Source organism: Emys orbicularis, chromosome 3, assembly GCF_028017835.1.
Source record: "Emys orbicularis isolate rEmyOrb1 chromosome 3, rEmyOrb1.hap1, whole genome shotgun sequence".
NCBI classification, from domain to species: Eukaryota; Metazoa; Chordata; order Testudines; family Emydidae; genus Emys; species Emys orbicularis.
The window spans coordinates 137063854-137080710 of NC_088685.1; the positions used below are offsets into that span (position 1 = coordinate 137063854).

Here is a 16857-nt window from a genome sequence, read left to right on the forward strand (position 1 = left end):
TATAGGATGAATTCGGCCAAATTGAGAAGAGAATTTGGCCCACTATATTTTTCTCAAAATTATTCCTTATATATTTATTTCTTACAACACAACCAATACAATTAGCTTAATTGATTCTACAGTCTGGTGTCATTTAAATGAACACACTAAAATTACTTAAACTGTTAGAAACAAAATCAGGGATTCACAAACTATGGCATTTTATTTCAGAGGCCTTTGCTTACATTTGTACAATATATTACATAATTCTCCATTGTCTGCAGAACCTAATATATATTTTATAGTTTTCTATAAGCTTTTCCTTCAATGTTTGTCAACAAATTTTTACAGTCTTGTACAAATCTGAATACTTTGAAACCATTTTCAATAAAATCAGTTACCGTAAGCACACACTACGAAGACTGAAAACGCTTTTCTTAGAAAAGTCGAATGTAAAGGATTCTGACACTCTAGCATCTACAAACAAAACCTTTTGAAATTACATGTTGTATTGCCAAAAAACAAAGAAAAACATGCCAGCCCCTTTTTCCCCCAGCCAAAAGAAGTACACAGAACTACAATTAAAACAGTAAAACAATCTGTACAATAAAGTACTGTGTATTAACAGTGCCAGGTATTAAATAGCTTGAATGAACACTTCCGCAATATACAAATGTCTTACAAAGATGTATAATTAACAGGAGAGAAGCTTGGGATTCATACAACATAAAATCAATACATGTGAAAACAGTTTTGAGTTGGTTTTGGATTTTGTACAAGGCATTTAAAAAAAAAATTATGTCTAACACTCAGCTAACTATTTATATTAAAAACAACTATCCTTTTGTGGCAGTGTTCATATCAGCAACCACAAACTATATTAACACAGCTTTCTCCTTCTTGAAGTCCTCTCTGTTGCAGCTCGTAATAAAATAAGCATTACAAATGAAATATTTGTTGCTTTAAGGGAAAAGAAACATTTACAAGAAAACACAAAAATATAACTGTTATAATCCATTATGAATAAATATACACTTTAAACTGGCTAAATACAATCTTTATACATTGTTTAAGATTTAATACAGTTTGATAGCCATTTTCTTCCTTTTGTCATAATGTATTTTATCAAAATTAAAAAAAATACTGATTCATAGAAAAATGGCAAAGTACAGTAGTTCCATTCCAATTAATGGGTTATTAAAACCCATAGTAACCTATTAGCCTAATTCAAACCTGTAAACATTAGTCAGTCTTTTTAAAAGAGAATCTTCATATTTGGTTATGAGGACTGATGTCAAACATCCTACTAACTGCAGGTTTTGAATTTAATACATGTGCTTGACTTATACAATTAAAGCCACTATGAGGTGACTTAGAAGTTAAAAAACAATTAGTTTGTACAAATGAAAATAGGTTCAATATTTGTCATAAATAAATGGAAAAATATCAAATGTTCCAGCTTTAACAAAATACCAGGGAATACATGTACAGTAAGCCTTAACACATCAATTAGGCCCATCCAACAACTGTATGCTTACTGTACTGTCTCTACAGGCAGTGAACAGCCTCTCCATTTGCCACAGTGGAAGGCCTTCGAGTCACTAGACGTACAATTCCCAGACAAGTTGGAAACAATTATTGCTTGAGGAAAAGCAGTTTGTTGTACTTTTTCTTCATAAAAGTGCACTTAAGTGCAAAGTTAGCTTGTCAAGAAACAATTTTTAAATACAAAATAGTGCTTGTCTGAATTTTGTGCCACCGTGCAGTATAAAAAAAAGTGGCCCTCAGCAGCCATTAAGTGCAAAGTGCTTTGGCAAGTCCTGCTGTCACCTGCACTCAACTGACATCCCATTTTGTGATGAACTTGACATAGATGGTTCTGCTAAAGTTAACATAACTGCAGCTGTAATGGAACTGGAGGAAGGTGAGGAAGAAGAAGATGATGTAATAGCGGCACCTATGACAAAGAAAAACAAAAAGGTTTAAATAAATGTACTAAAATAAAATTAAAAAAAAAATACTTTGCATGTACATTAGCAACCTCAAAGCAGATAATAAACATTAAAGGGACACCATCAACTTCAAATCTAGCTAGTTAAAATAATAAAAAGAATTAAAAGTAGTTTCACCTGCTCCCAAGTGCCCTTGCCAATTTTTGTGATTTTCCCATCATGTTATAACAAGAGGAGTGCAGATAAAAAGCTAATTTTTATTTTGTGGCTCGTCATATGCCATTAGTGTGAGGTTAACAAAAGGTTCTAACCCTGTCATACAAGAAGGGTCAGTATCCACTGATTCCAACAACTACTACACATTTTTTAATTAATAATTAATTATTTACAATTTCTTGTTGTTGTGTGAAAGACCAAGACAAACAAGGAAACTAACTGTATGGTCCATTATACAGTACTACATTACTATAAATTACTATTACTATAAGGTGGGTACACAACTGGTTGAAAAACCATATTCAGGGAGTAGTTATCAATGGTTCACTGTTATACTGGGAGGATACATCTAGTTGAGTCCTACAGGCAGGAGCGCCACCAGCTTTTCCGCCGCCCTAGGTGGCGGAAGGTCCCGCCCCGAAATACCGCCCCCCCCACAGAGGCGGCGGAAGGTCCCGCCGCGGAAATACTGCCGCGGTCGTCGCCCCCCAAATCGCAGTGCCCTAGGCGACCACCTAGGTCGCCTAATGGGTTGCGCCGGCCCTGTCTACAGGGGTCTCTCCTGGGCCTGATACTATTCAATATTTTCATTAATGACTTGGATAATGGAGTGGAGAATGTGCTTATAAAATTTGCAGATGACACTATGATGGGAGGCGTTACAAGCACTTTGGAGGACAGGATTAGAATTCAAAATGACCTTGATAAATTGGAGAACTGATTTGAATCAACAAGATGAAATTCAGTAATGACAAATGCGAAGTACTATACTTAGGAAGGAAAAATCAAATGCACAACTACAAAATGGGGAATAACTCGCTAGGCAGTAGTACTGCTGAAAAGGATCTGGGAGTTATAGTGGATCAAAATTTTAACATGAGCCAAGAACATGATGAAGCTGTGAAAAAGGCTAATATAATTCTTGGCTGTATTAAGAGGAAAGTCACATGTAAGACACAGGAGACAATTGTCCCACTCTACTTGGCACTAGGGAGGCCTCAGCTGGAGTACTCTGTCCAGTTTTGGGTGCTATGGTTTAAGAAAGATGTGGACAAACTGGAGAGAGGGGAGCAACAAAAATGATAGAAGGTTTAGAAAAGCTGAGCTATCAGGAAGGTTAAAAAAAAATGGGCATGTTTAGTCTTAAGAAAAGAAGACTTGAGGGGGCACCTGATAGTCTTCAAATATGTTAACGTGTGTACCAAGAAGACTGTAATTAATTGTTCTCCATGTCCACTGAAGGTAGAACAAGAAATAATCTGCTGCAAGGGACATTTAGGTTAGATATTAGGAAAAACTTTCTCACTATAAGGATAGTTAAGATCTGGATTAATTTCCCAGCGGAGGTTATATAATCTCCATCATTGGAGATTTTTAAAAAGACGTCAAACACCTTCTCAGAGATAGTCTAGGTATATTTAGTCCTGCCACAGTGCTGGGGGATGGACAAGATAACCTACCCCTGTTGCTTCCAGCTTTACATTTCTATGACTTCACTGTGCTGTCAAACGTACAAAGTGAACAAATGAAGAATAGAGAAAAATACTATTTCTCTCCAATATCTTTCAGCAGTAATAATAGATATTATTTATAACAACAGTAGGTATAACATTTCAGAGAGAAGTGTGACTTAAGATGGTGTTCCTTTGAAGTAGTTCATTAAGTAATGCCTCTGTGGCTAATGGAGAGCTAATATTTTATAATTTATCATGGAATCATGATAAATCATTTTATAGTAAATTATGATACTTATTTGTAAAGAAAATCAAGTTAGTAATATTGAATTTTGCATACATTTATTAGAAAAAGTTAGTTTTATAATTCTTCAAAAAATGTAGATCCTCTTAGAGAATAAAATAGAATACATCCCTCTGAAAATGTTCTTTTCATATGCAGTGCTGTTGACTAAAAATGTTGGATGTCTGAATTGTATTTTTGTGGGATCATTTTTACTTGAATTTTTGAAGAATTTCTAGATATCTATACAAACATTTTGCTGACAATTTTACAAATGCTATTAATGTGAATACCAGCCCAGGACATTGCATGAATTTGCCACACTTCTCAGATGGCTGCACTGAAATCACGAGAAACAGTGTCATGTGGCATTGTCAGGTAGTTTAAGTGCAAACATTTAGGCTTTGTATTTTAAATGATTATATAAACCTAATATTAAATAGAAATGTTTTCATGAATTTCAGTGAAAACCACTTTGCACTTAAATGTTCCCCTAGTTTTTATAATACAAACACAGCAGTCCTGTGCTAGTATATGAAATAGAAACAGATGAACCTTATTAGGTTTTCATTATCTGAACAAGGTGCAAAAGAGTAAGAAAGTCAGTATAACTAGTGAAAAGTACATTACATAATTAAAACTGAAATTAAAAAAACCCCAAACTAATCTGTCATTGCTAAAAAAAAGCCCATTCTGGTAAAGCACGTAAGCAAGTGTTTAACTTTAAGCACATGAGTAATCAGAGTCAATGTGACTACTTATGTGGTTAAATTTAAGCCCCTGCCTAAATGCTTTGTTGGAGTCGGGCCAAAGATGGAAATTTGTCTTTCAAAACATATATGATTTTTTTAACTTGACAGTATTCTTTAAAAAAAATAAAGGCTGCATTAGTAGTGAAACAAAAGAAACTCGTATCATGGTTTCTATTGTTGGCACCTATTAAAATGACAAACATACTTGTATGGTATGCTGGAAAAACAATTTTTCATGAAGAGTTACCCAACATTTATGGCAACATAAATGTTACACATGTTACAAAGATCAACCCAAGAAAAACATTCTTTTGGACTTTTAATTTAACTTGTTGGAAATTAACAGGTATATGCATTTGAAGTTTTTGGCAGATATCTAAGGACCAAATTCCTCAGCTACAATGGGTAATCCTACTGCAGGGCTCTAACAGAGGACAGAATTTAACCTCAAGTACTTACTTTCCCGTTCCTTTTTCTTCAAGCGCTTTCTTCTTCGGTCAATGGAAGCTACCTCAGATTTTAAGGACAGATAGTGTTTCCTGATTTCTTGCAGTTTTTCTTGTAGGATTGTTATGCGCTCTGCACTTGTCAGATTTTCCAGGTCAGCTGTGAGTTAAATAACACCTTAGTTAATTATTAATATAGAATTGATCTTTCCATAAAACTTTCTAGTTGTAAATTCTTGGGAGATGTTCAGATCCTACGGGGAGGGTATCGGAAAAGTATCAAGATAGAGGACAAAGCAGCTAAAAACCATAGCAACTTTGTTGCCATCTATCACCATAGAGAGACAAGGCGGGTAAGGTCATATATTTTATTGGACCAATCACTGTTGGTGAAAGAGAGAAGCTTTCGAGCTACACAGAGCTCTTCTTCAGCTCTGTGTAGCTTGAAAGCTTGTCTCTTTCACCAACAGAAATTGGTTCACTAAAAGATATTATCTCACCCATCTTATGTCTCTAATATCTTGGAACCACATGGCTACAACAGAGCAAACATCTATCAATACAGATTTTCCTCTTCAAACACCACGAGTGGCAGACAGGCAAATATTTTTGAGGGGGGGAAAAAACAAACAAGGTTTTTTGTTTTATGCTTATGAAGATTAATAAGAATTTTTCCATGATTAAATATCAAGAACTGAATCATTAGATGGGCACAAATGGGGTCAAAAACAGTTTAAAGTCTGTGGGCATGAGTCTCAACTCGGGACAAGCAGAGCTCTGACAAAGAGAGTAGCATGGCCATCAGAGAGCCATACAGTTATGGCTTCATGATTCTGTAGCACAGTCTGTGCTGGCTCCAATGTGAATTAGAGCATACTAGGGGCTGCTCTAAGTGAGGGACCGTACAATAACTGAGGATCAGTGTAGCATAACAGAGCTCTTCCTCCTTCCCCATCTACTCCCGATATGCCTCTCCTTCCCCTGGCATTTTATGTTGGGATGACAGTAGGAACAGGCACTGGTTCTGATGGTTTTACTCTCACTGAGAGTTCCCCTCTGCCAGGGAAATTCACAGCTGACCAGTTATGGTTAAAATTCAACTCCTTTGTGCCACCTGAGGTGCAAAAAAGAACAGATCTTACCCTGTGTCTGATGTGCAGGAGGGTAGGGAAGAAGGGAATAAAAAAGCACCCTTATGGGAGCTGTGTGGGAAATCTGCACATCTCATTTGAGCGGACTGGTGAGTGGGGTTTGGGTAGAGCAGGGGCATGACTGGTGGATGAAAGCACAGCACAGAGCCACATAGTTACACACTTCTGAAGGAGAACAGAAAGCTATGTCTGCTATTCTCCCATCAGCAGCAGAAGTGGAATGTGACCTTGGTGTGATGAAGGAATTATTTTTAATCATGTTTCTTACAGTAGTGCCCAAGGACCAACCAAGAATGGGGTCCCATTGTGCTGGGCACTATACCAACACAAAGTTGCAATGGATCTTGCTGTAGGGCTTTGAGATGGGTGTGTGGATTCTGTCCTCTCAATTTCTTCACAGTTTCAGCAAGCAAAGTTCCTTTACTCTGGAGCTTTACTCACAGATTTAGGATTGGGCTCCAAGGGTTTAGGGTCAGATCCTCTGGTCCTTAAAATGACTGAAGATGGCAAGTGAAGAATTCCCTGTGTGTAGGTGAATTCTCTGCTCTTTTTTTATTCATGAATGTGTACTTGGGGGAGAGGAGAGGATCATGGAGGGTTTTATGACCAAGACTTAATTATCTGGACTTTTAAAATCAAAGCCGTAACATCTGGCTCTGAATTGTCCAAAGTGACATTCTAACTTGACCAGTGGAGCTCTTGAAATGGATGTAAAAGCCATGCAAAGGTATACAAATGAGACCTCATCACCAAGAAGAGGAAAGTCTTGACAGCCACTTTGGGGTGTGCAGGAAAGCAGTGCCTTTCTATAAAGTTGAAGACATGAAGCCTGAGGGATCTGAATTGGAAGTTGATTTAAAGGCTCCTGATTTCCCAGTTCTATTTTTTAGGAACATAAGGGAGGGGGAGGATTGGCAGAAAGTCAGAAGGGAGTGAGTACAATTTTAAGCTGCCCTCTTCTCCTATCCCCCTTAAGCCCCACTATGCTTTCAGCAATAGCTTGTAGCCCAACAGCCACTTCTAGTTCTCACTTTACAACAAAAACAACAAAAACCTAAAGTCTGAGTTTACAATAGAAACAGAGATGAAAATGGCTGTTGGACCACAAACTATTGCTGAAAGGGCAGCTGGACTTATGGAGGACAGGATGAGGGAAAAAGGGTCTTAAATATGTTTGTTACATTAAAGAAGAGGTGTTGAAGCCTTTCCCCATGTATTTTCTGTTGCCCTCCTTTTTTCCCCAGTGGAAGGATAGTATTGCATTAACTGCCTCCTTCCCAAATTGTTTTCTAAAAAAGGATTATTTAAAAAAAAAAAAAGTTAAAATGAAGTCACTCTCTAGTACCAATAAGGCACTGCAGGGTCTGCATTAATCAGCTACTGATGAATTTTTCATGTGGATTAAAGCACATTCACTCCAACTTCATGCCTCACAACACACCAAAGTTATCCAAGAACAGCTGACTAATGCACAAAATGGAGAAGTTTACTGCTATAACAGGATATAAATCTGTTCTGGTTCCAGTTTTGCTAAGGTAAAATGGAACACAAAGAAATCTGACTGACTACCAAGTCTGGGAAACTTCTGAGTGATCATCACAGGGGGGAAAAGAAAAAAAGGTACACAAGTCAACTTAAACGTAAGAAGTATGACATTCACACCAGTACTGGACAGTGTGCACAAAAACCTAAGAATGACTTTAAACCCTATGTGTAAAAAAATAAGTGGTATATAAGGAAGTGCACAGGGGGCTTTCTGCATTTTGATCACAGTAAGTTTCACCCAAAAAGAATTAAAAGTTAATCTTAGAGAAAGATAACTAAATTCAGTAACGTTAGGACTGAAAGTAATTCTGAAAGAAAATACTTTAGTATTTTATTTACTATTTCTTACTTCAGGAACAAACTAGATCTAGTTTAAAAAAAGGCACTTACACATTTGAAAACTCCATTTATAAACTTTAGGCAAACGATTATTCTGTTCCTTGAGATCAGATTCCTTCTCTCCGTTTTTCCCACATTTTCCTGGAGATTGTGTTCTTGCAGGTGATTTGGTATGGTGAGACTTTATTCCAGTGGAAACTGATTTTGCTGGCTGAGACTTGGTCATACTTTCACCAGCAGAAAGTTCTTCACTATCACTGCTGTTTGCTGAAGAAACACAAAAATACACAATATAGGTTTATTTTATTAATCAAATCACTAACTCCTCAAGTGCTGGTTCCAAATATCAGAAAAGGGGTTATACCTCTTTTTCAATATAGAAAGGGTAAAATGCATCCCCGGTGAAGAGAGGGAGGTACAGAGTGGGCAGTAGGATTTGAATTGCAACCCCATGTGTTGCCTATACAGGTGGTACTTGCTTATTTTTATATAGAAATATTGATTTGTAAGTAGGCCCAAAAATCTAGGTTTGAAAATAGTCAAGCAAGGCCTGGTAAAATATGAATAAAATGAATCAAGACAATTTAGAAGCAAGCTGAAGATAAGTTAGGACACAACCCCAGGTCATATTGCAAATATGTTTGGTCCTAGCTGGTTTCTACAAGTGTTTTAAATAGTGTTAATGTTTTGGAAAATGCTATTTATATTAATAGATATTGCTATGGCATTTATGCAGATATTAATTATGGTAAAAAAGTAAATTTAATGTTAATTAATTAAGGAGCATTATTATAATTGATTATAAAAAGGGTAGCACGTTAATTTTAGATTAGGTACACGCATCCACCACCAAGGTACCGTTAGAGAAAGGATTATGCCCATTCTTGTCATTTAGGTATTGAGCACCCCATAATGCATCGTTTCCTCTTCGAATGTGAGTATAAATGCAGTATAGATTATATTGTAATGCAGGGCTGGGCAAACTTTTTGGCCCGAGGGCCACATCTGGAGGGGAAATTGCATGCAGGGCCCTGAATGTAGGGCTGGGGCAGGGGTTTGGGGTTCAGGAGGGAGTGGGTGCAGTGTGCAGGAAGGGGCTCAGGGCAAGGGGTTGGGGCAGAGGAGGGGGGCGGAGTGTACGAGGGGACTCAGGGCAGGGGGTTGGGGTGCAGGAGGGGATGCGGAGTGCGGAAAGGGGCTCAGGGCAGGGGGTTGGGGTAGGGGGTGCAGCAGGGGATTGGGGTGGGGGGTGCAGCAGGGGGTTGGGATGCTGGCAGGGGGCTCAGGGCAGGGAGTGTGGGATATAGGAGGAGTTCAGGGTGCGGGCTCTGGCCCGGCGCCGCTTACCTGGAGCGGCTCCAAGATGGCAGCGGCGCAAACCAGGGCCAGGGCAGGCTTGCTCCCTGCCTGCCTGCCCTGGCCCCGTGCCGCTCCCGGAAGCAGCCAGCACCCCGTCCCTGCGGCCCCTGGGGGAGGGGAGCAGAGGGCTCCGTGCGCTGCCCTCGCCTGTGGGAACCTTCTCTGAAGCTCCCATTGGCTGCGGTTCCCCATTCCCGGACAATGGTAGCTGTGGGGGGTGGTGCCTGCAGGCGAGGGCAGCGCACGGAGCCCTCTGCTCCCCTTCCCCCGGAGCCGCAGGGACGTGGTGCCGGCTGCTTCTGGGAGTGGCGCCACAGGGGTGGCAATCCTGCGGGCTGGATCCAAAGCCCTGATGGTCCAGATCCAGCCCGCGGGCCGTAGTTTGCCCACCCCTGTTGTAATGCCTGTTTGCTTAAATATTTTATATTAAATAAAGTTTTCAATTTTATCACTTACTGAATCATTCACAGTCCTCCACTAAATTAAATTATCTGTAACCGCCCTTCAGGCTCAAACCGTAAAGAATTCAGTTTGGCTTTATTTGTTATTTTTAAATTACTAAGGGGGAACATATAAATCTAAGGTTACACATGACCTGCCCTTAAGGTAAGTAAATGGGTAGGTAGTGGGTTATGTGTGAAAAAATAAAAGTCAAACTTCTGCCACTGAAAGTCCTGCACAAAAACTGACTACTTGGGACTTGTGTAGGGAAGAGTGAATTTCACCTCAGAATTGTTCAGGTAACATCACAAACTAAATACTTTAGAGTACATTCAGTAAAGATGTAGCCTCCATTAGAGGATAATGCAGAGCAAATGTCTAGTTTCATAGTGCAGGCAGGAAAATGATCTACATATTCATTAATTAACATCTACTTATGAGGACATCCTGATGTTACCTCCTCATTTTTTATTTGGTTTACTTTAAAAGTCAGATGTACTTGTGAAGTGTTCCAATATGCAGCAAATAGTTTAGGTGGATGAATACAGGTCCTGTGTAATTACACTGGTGGTACTGTGCAAATAATAATACCACCTCTAAATTATGTGAAATTGTGTGAAAACTGATCTTGCATAGTATGTAAGTTCACTTTGCACAGAGTTCCTATTCCCCTCCTTAAAATGTATGTATTTCCACACCCCAAAATATTTTCTTTCCTTTCCTCTTTGATAAAAACAGGCTCTGTAAAGTGCCACGTGCTTACAAGTCCCACTGAATTCAATGGGAGCTGAAGGCTTTGAGCACCTTATAGGATCAATCTGAGAAACAGCATAGCAAGAAATTTTAAATACGCTTGCACTCAGCGAAAACAGCTTCATCATTTTAACATTTATTATGAATTCTCTACTTAGCACATTTTTCTAAAACGTTATCTTTATATAAACACTTCCTTCACTTGTCATTCAAATACAAGATGTTCTCTAAGTCTAGGTTTCATTTTGCACCAAGTTGCTATACTTACCAGTTTTGCTCTTCTTTTTGTTGTTCACCACTGATGTTTTGTGGCTTCTTTTCTGCTTTTTTGAGGAACCGCCTCCTCCCTGAGCATCTTTAAGTCTTTTTTGACCTGTACAGACTCCAATTTTAACAAATCGTTAAATTCTTGGTGAAAACACTATACAACTTTGTATTTTAGGTATTAAGGCATATCTATCTATATTAAAGCCTCAGGCAGATCTTCTGAGATTTAAGTTTACAGACAATCGTGATTTTTCTTCTCAGCTGCCATTAGCAGGGATTTAATTATTTTATGTGTAAACAACAGTAACTGATACTGGGGGTGGGTGGGAAGCAGACAAAGTTTGCTAATAAAAGAGAAAATGTGTTAGATGTATGCAAGTAACTAATAGGTCATATGATTCAATACAATTTTTCCTGACACACATGGACATTTTGGTGTTCAAGTACTGCAAATTGAATAGGAATTTGTTCAGATGACAAATTTATCAAGATTCATTAAAAGTGAAAGAATCAGAAAAGACCTCCACTTCTCTTTGATGATAATACAGATTTTAAAAAAACAACAGTACCAACAATGTTATCAGAGGGTCCTGTGGCACCTTTAAGACTAAACAGAATTATTGGAGCATAAGCTTTCGTGGGTGAATGCCCACTTCATCAGACGCAAGTAATGGAAATTTCCAGAGGCAGGTATAAATCAGTATGGAGATAACGAAGTTAGTTCAATCAGGGAGGGTGAGGTGCTCTGCTAGCAGTTGAGGTGTGAACACCAAGGGAGGAGAAACTGCTTCTGTAGTTGGATAGCCATTCACAGTCTTTGTTTAATCCTGATCTGATGGTGTCAAATTTGCAAATGAACTGGAGCTCAGCAGTTTCTCTTTGGAGTCTGGTCCTGAAGTTTTTTTGCTGTAAGATGGCTACCTTTACATCTGCTATTGTGTGGCCAGGCAGGTTGAAGTGTTCTCCTACAGGTTTTTGTATGTTGCCATTCCTGATATCTGACACAAGTCCAATACTTCTGTTAGTCTTAAAGGTGCCACAAGACCTTCTGTTGCTTTTTACAGATTCAGACTAACACGGCTACCCCTCTGTTACTTAACATTATCAGAGTGCATTCATAGAACATGTAAGGCACCAATCAACAGTATCGGGTTGTTTTTTGGGTTTTTTTTTTTTTTTTTCCCCAGATGAGATGGGATAAGTATGAACTCTAAAATTTAGGAATCCCTCTGGCTGGTGAATCAGAAGCATCCAGCAATACCATAATAAAGTAAGATCCCACCATCCTGTGAATAAAGTCCATTAACATATGTCAACCATACTCTTGTTCTTTTATAGTAAAAAAAAACACCACCACCTAGAAACTCTTCATCAGTGTAATTAGACGTGGACAGCATGTTACAGCTTAATTTCAAGAAAAAAAAAATAAAGCCATTATGCATTAAACCTGCTTGAATGGTTTTCTGTGGAAATGAAAGTGTTTTGAAGTCTAGCAGACAATTCTGAAGTACCAACAGCCTTTCATTTTGCCTTTTCCCCACCTCTCTGCTTCTCAGATTTAAAAAGTGAAAGAACTACTGGTATTTATGGCCATAGGGAATAAAACTAGAAGAGGAAGGGAAAACTGAAATATATTCTAGGACCTCTGGTTTAAAAAAAAATAAATCCAATGGGAACTGTACAAGACTCAGAAACTGCCTGATTTACAGATACCATAGGCTCCTGTAGCAAAATCATTTTAAAATTAAGAAACTACAGACTCATGCTCAATCCTGTTTTTAAACATGGGCACCTTGCATTTTACAAATGGAGAAGCATGACCACAAAAATTGGAGAGGCGCTTAGAACAGAATATATAAAAAAGTGATAATGTGTGACCGATATTACAAAACAAAACAGAACTTGAAAGGAAAGGAGTCATCCTTGATTTCACACAGTACACATTTTTTTATACATAGTACCTGGAAGCTGAACAGCAAGTTTTCAACCTACCCATAATTAAGTGTGAGAGGGTTGTATAGACTTACTTTATCACAGGCTCCAAAAATCAATTTCTTTCTCTAATCCTAATTATTCTCTTGCAAGAAGCATAACAAGAGCAGAACTAAAGAGGATACAATGCTCTGAGAGCAGCCGATTGAGAAAACTTTCAGTTAAGCATTTTTCTCCTAAAGGTAGTTGCAAATTGCTAAGATGAAAAAAAAAATTATATTGCAATTTCAGAATCCTGTTCATATCTCTGTAATTGTTTTCTTTAGCTTATTAATTTTAATGCATATTATAGTAATTATGCTTATCTATGGGAGAAAATATGGCACACTTGAACGGTTAAGTTGCATATTTTACAGAAAGCAATAAAAACAAAACTTCTGAATGTGAATTTTTGTGTGTGTCCTTAAAAACAAATGTGTTCCTTTTAGTCCATGTATCAAAAGGCAGCCATGTAAACTAAAAAATATTTGGTAGACTATAATAAAAATGACTGGACTAATATATAGCTAATGAATTTAACAAAATAGCTTTAGGACCCAACCTTGCAAATACTTATACGTGTACACAAGTGCTAGCAGGATTGGGCCTTTTCTTTCCCCTCCTCCACTGTGGAGTCCTAGTAGGGATTTACATTTTTGCAGGTTGAATTTGAAAATGAAAATCCATTTTTGAGTTATGTCAGTGAAAAAATTCCAGCCTCTATTTTCAGCACTTAAAAGTGGCATTAAAAATTCTGAATTACTTCCACAGCAGACCTTGTATGATAATTTTAAGCCTACAGCAATTGCCTTCAACTGATTTGTTGATATTTGAAAATGGCAGGCTAATATGGAAAAGCTCCTAAATATCTATAGGATCACAAATACAACAAAAAAGTATCTAAGTCTTCATGGAGTATGAATAACAATTGTGAATTCTGATGTTCCTTGAAAATGTATTCTATTAATAAAATTGTGGTCAAGGTGGATTGTTTTAAGTTATAAATATGAATAACGATTCTTCAGTTTGGGACCTAAGAGAGCAGCAAATTCCTTTACAAAACTCACGCAAGTTAGTCAGACCTTAAAAATCAGTTTGAGATGGTTGCCTGAGGAACAATCCTGGACAGCTAGTTGTTCCAAACCATGAACACACAGTAAATACAAATGTTAATGAGAAACTGTACATTGCATATTCAAACACAGTATAATAAAAGGTATCCAGACAATTTATGACACACAGACATCAAGTGTACAATGCTTTACAGTTTGGTCTGGGGTTCTGGTGCAATCTCCAGGATACAGCTTATGTTGTATTTGTGATTTTTAAAATATTAGATTGCTGACTAAAAGGACAAGAAACACTTCCTGAAGGAGTGTCAAATATTTACTGATTGATTACAGGCCTTTCTACTGTACTATTTTCATAGTTTTAAAAAGGCACAGCAGGCTATTGCTTCCTCTAAGAGTGTCAAACTGCGAAGAGCTACAAAAGGATCTCTCAAAACTGGGTGACTGGGCAACAAAATGGCAGATGAAATTTAATGTTGATAAATGCAAAGTAATGCACACTGGAAAGCATAATCCCAACTATTAATATAAAATGATGGGGTCTAAATTAGCTGTTACCACTCAAGAAAGAGATCTTGGAGTCACTGTGGATAGTTCTCTGAAAACATCCACTCAATGTGCAGCGGCAGTCAAAAAAGCGAAAAGAATGCTGGGAATAATTAAGAAAGGGATAGATAATAGGACAGAAAATATCATGTTGCCTCTATATAAATCCATGGTATGCTCACATCTTGAATACGTGCAGATGTGGTCACTCCATCTCAAAAAAGATATATTGGAATTGGAAAAGGTTCAGAAAAGGGCAAAAAAATAATTAAGGATATGGAACGGCTTCCGTATGAGGAGAGATTAATAAGACTGGAACTTTTCAGCTTGGAAAAGAGATGGCTAAGGGGAGATATGATTGAGGTCTATAAAATCATGACTGGTATAGAGAAAGTAGATAAGGAAGTGTTGTTTACTAATTCTCATAACACAAGAACTAGGGGTCACCAAAAGAAATTAATAGTCAGCAGGTTTAAAACAAATAAAAAGAAGTATTTCTTCACACAACGCACAGTCAACCTGTGGAACTCTTTGCCAGAGGATGTTGTGAAGGCCAAGACCATAACAGGGTTCAAAAAAGAACTAGATAAATTCATGGAGGATAGGTCCATCAATGGCTATTAGCCAGGATGGGGAGGAATGGTGTTCCTAGCCTCTGTTTGCCAGAAGCTGGGAATGAGCAACAGGGGATGGATCACTTGATGATTACCTGTTCTGTTCATTCCCTCTGGGGCACCTGGCACTGGCCACTGTCAGAAGACAGGACTGGGCTAGACAGACCTTTGGTCTGACCCAGTAGGGCCATTCTTATGTTCTTAAACCAATCTCCAAGTAACGTAGCAACAGTTAAACACAAATAAATTAGCAGTATAAGAAATGAGAGGAGGAATATATGTTCGACAACTCAGGTTTTCTCCTTACCTTTTTCAGTATGTTCTGGTTCTTGTTGATTACTACTGCTAGAGCTGACGCTGGCATCAAAGCCTGTTGGAGAAATATTTCCTTCAGACTGAAGATCCTGCAGCTCCCCCACAACACTATCCACTTCAATTGTGCTATCAGTTTCACTCTTGATGCTTCGTATCTCTTCTTGATTTGGTGCCAATGTCTCTGAGACTGTTACACTGGACTGATGTCTACTAGAATCTGTTACAGTGACAGATGAAGGTGATTCAGGGGTTGTAGGAGGAGTATTTAGCACTGAATTACTCCCACTGCTTGGAAATTCAACTTTCTTGTCACTCATTTCCGTTGGTTTCTCCTCAACAGGTTTAACATCTATGCTGGCTAGTAAAGGCTTTTCTAGTTCAGAGCTGGGCAAAGAAACCTCTTCTGCAAGAGTCTGCAGCTGCTCCTCTACTGCAGGATCCTCAGAAGCATGTGGGGGTGAGGCTGCAGCCTCTGTGTCAGAGTCTGAAAAAAGTTCTTTCAATGTTTTCTTGGGCCACTGTCCCTGAATACTGGACCATACATCTTTTCTATCCTTAGCTCTGGTATTCTGAAGTCTTTCATCAGAGTTATTTAGAAGCTTTATTCTTTTTTCTGCCACTTCAGAAAACCCTGAGTAGAAACCACTTGTCCTTAAAGACTTCCTTTTCTCCTCTATCCCATTGTATTTCTTAGTTGGTGTTATTTTTAGTTTAGATTTGTCCTCCTCATCTTCATCTGAGGAGCTGTTACTACTATGTTCTAAGCTATGGGAGTCTTTGCTCTTGGACTTTTCATCCTTTCTATTAGGTGACCCAGTCTTTACACATTCCTCAGTGATGCAATACCTTCGCTTACCACGTTTTACCTGTGACTTTGTTGTTTTATCTACTACCTCCTTTTTGACCTCCTTTCTCTTCTTTGTAGCTTCATCCTCTCCTTCATAGTCCGTATCATCAGATAATTCTTCCAGCTCTTTCCGCAATTTTTCTGGTGATTTGGATACTGATTTAGGTGGTGCTACGTCTGCAAGGGCTTTCCCCTCTTCTTGGGGAGATGAGCTGCTCTGCTCTTCTTTTGGACAGAGTTCATTTTTGTCTTGGCTCACAGTCTCATCTGGAGATTCCTCCTTGCCATCATTATGTACATTTTGGACACTTTGGTCATCTTCCTGGTCACTATCATCAGCAGAACTTTCTGAAGCTATTAAAAAAAAAATCTGTTACAAGTAATACTAAAAAAACAACTAATAAACAAACATATTATAGATAAACAGATAGCAATACACACTAAAGCTAGTACTATTAAAATCCTTTGTTTTCATGTACCCAGTAGGAAAAAAAAAAACCAGATTTTTAAAAACTTCATTTTATTAGGAAGTGTAATAACTAGATAAGCAGCAATGC

The 16857-nt window shown here is 38.2% G+C and overlaps 1 protein-coding gene across 1 annotated transcript in view; it reads right to left on the minus strand.

The window, feature by feature from the left end:
* Positions 1 to 1805: 1805 nt before the first annotated feature.
* Positions 1806 to 16857, minus strand: part of ARID4B (AT-rich interaction domain 4B) — a 160029-nt gene continuing 144977 nt past the window's right edge. Inside the window, 5 exon segments of the mRNA XM_065401912.1 lie at positions 1806 to 1936; positions 5096 to 5242; positions 8169 to 8384; positions 10939 to 11052; positions 15446 to 16654. Of these exon segments, the coding sequence (XP_065257984.1) occupies positions 1806 to 1936; positions 5096 to 5242; positions 8169 to 8384; positions 10939 to 11052; positions 15446 to 16654 (1817 nt within the window).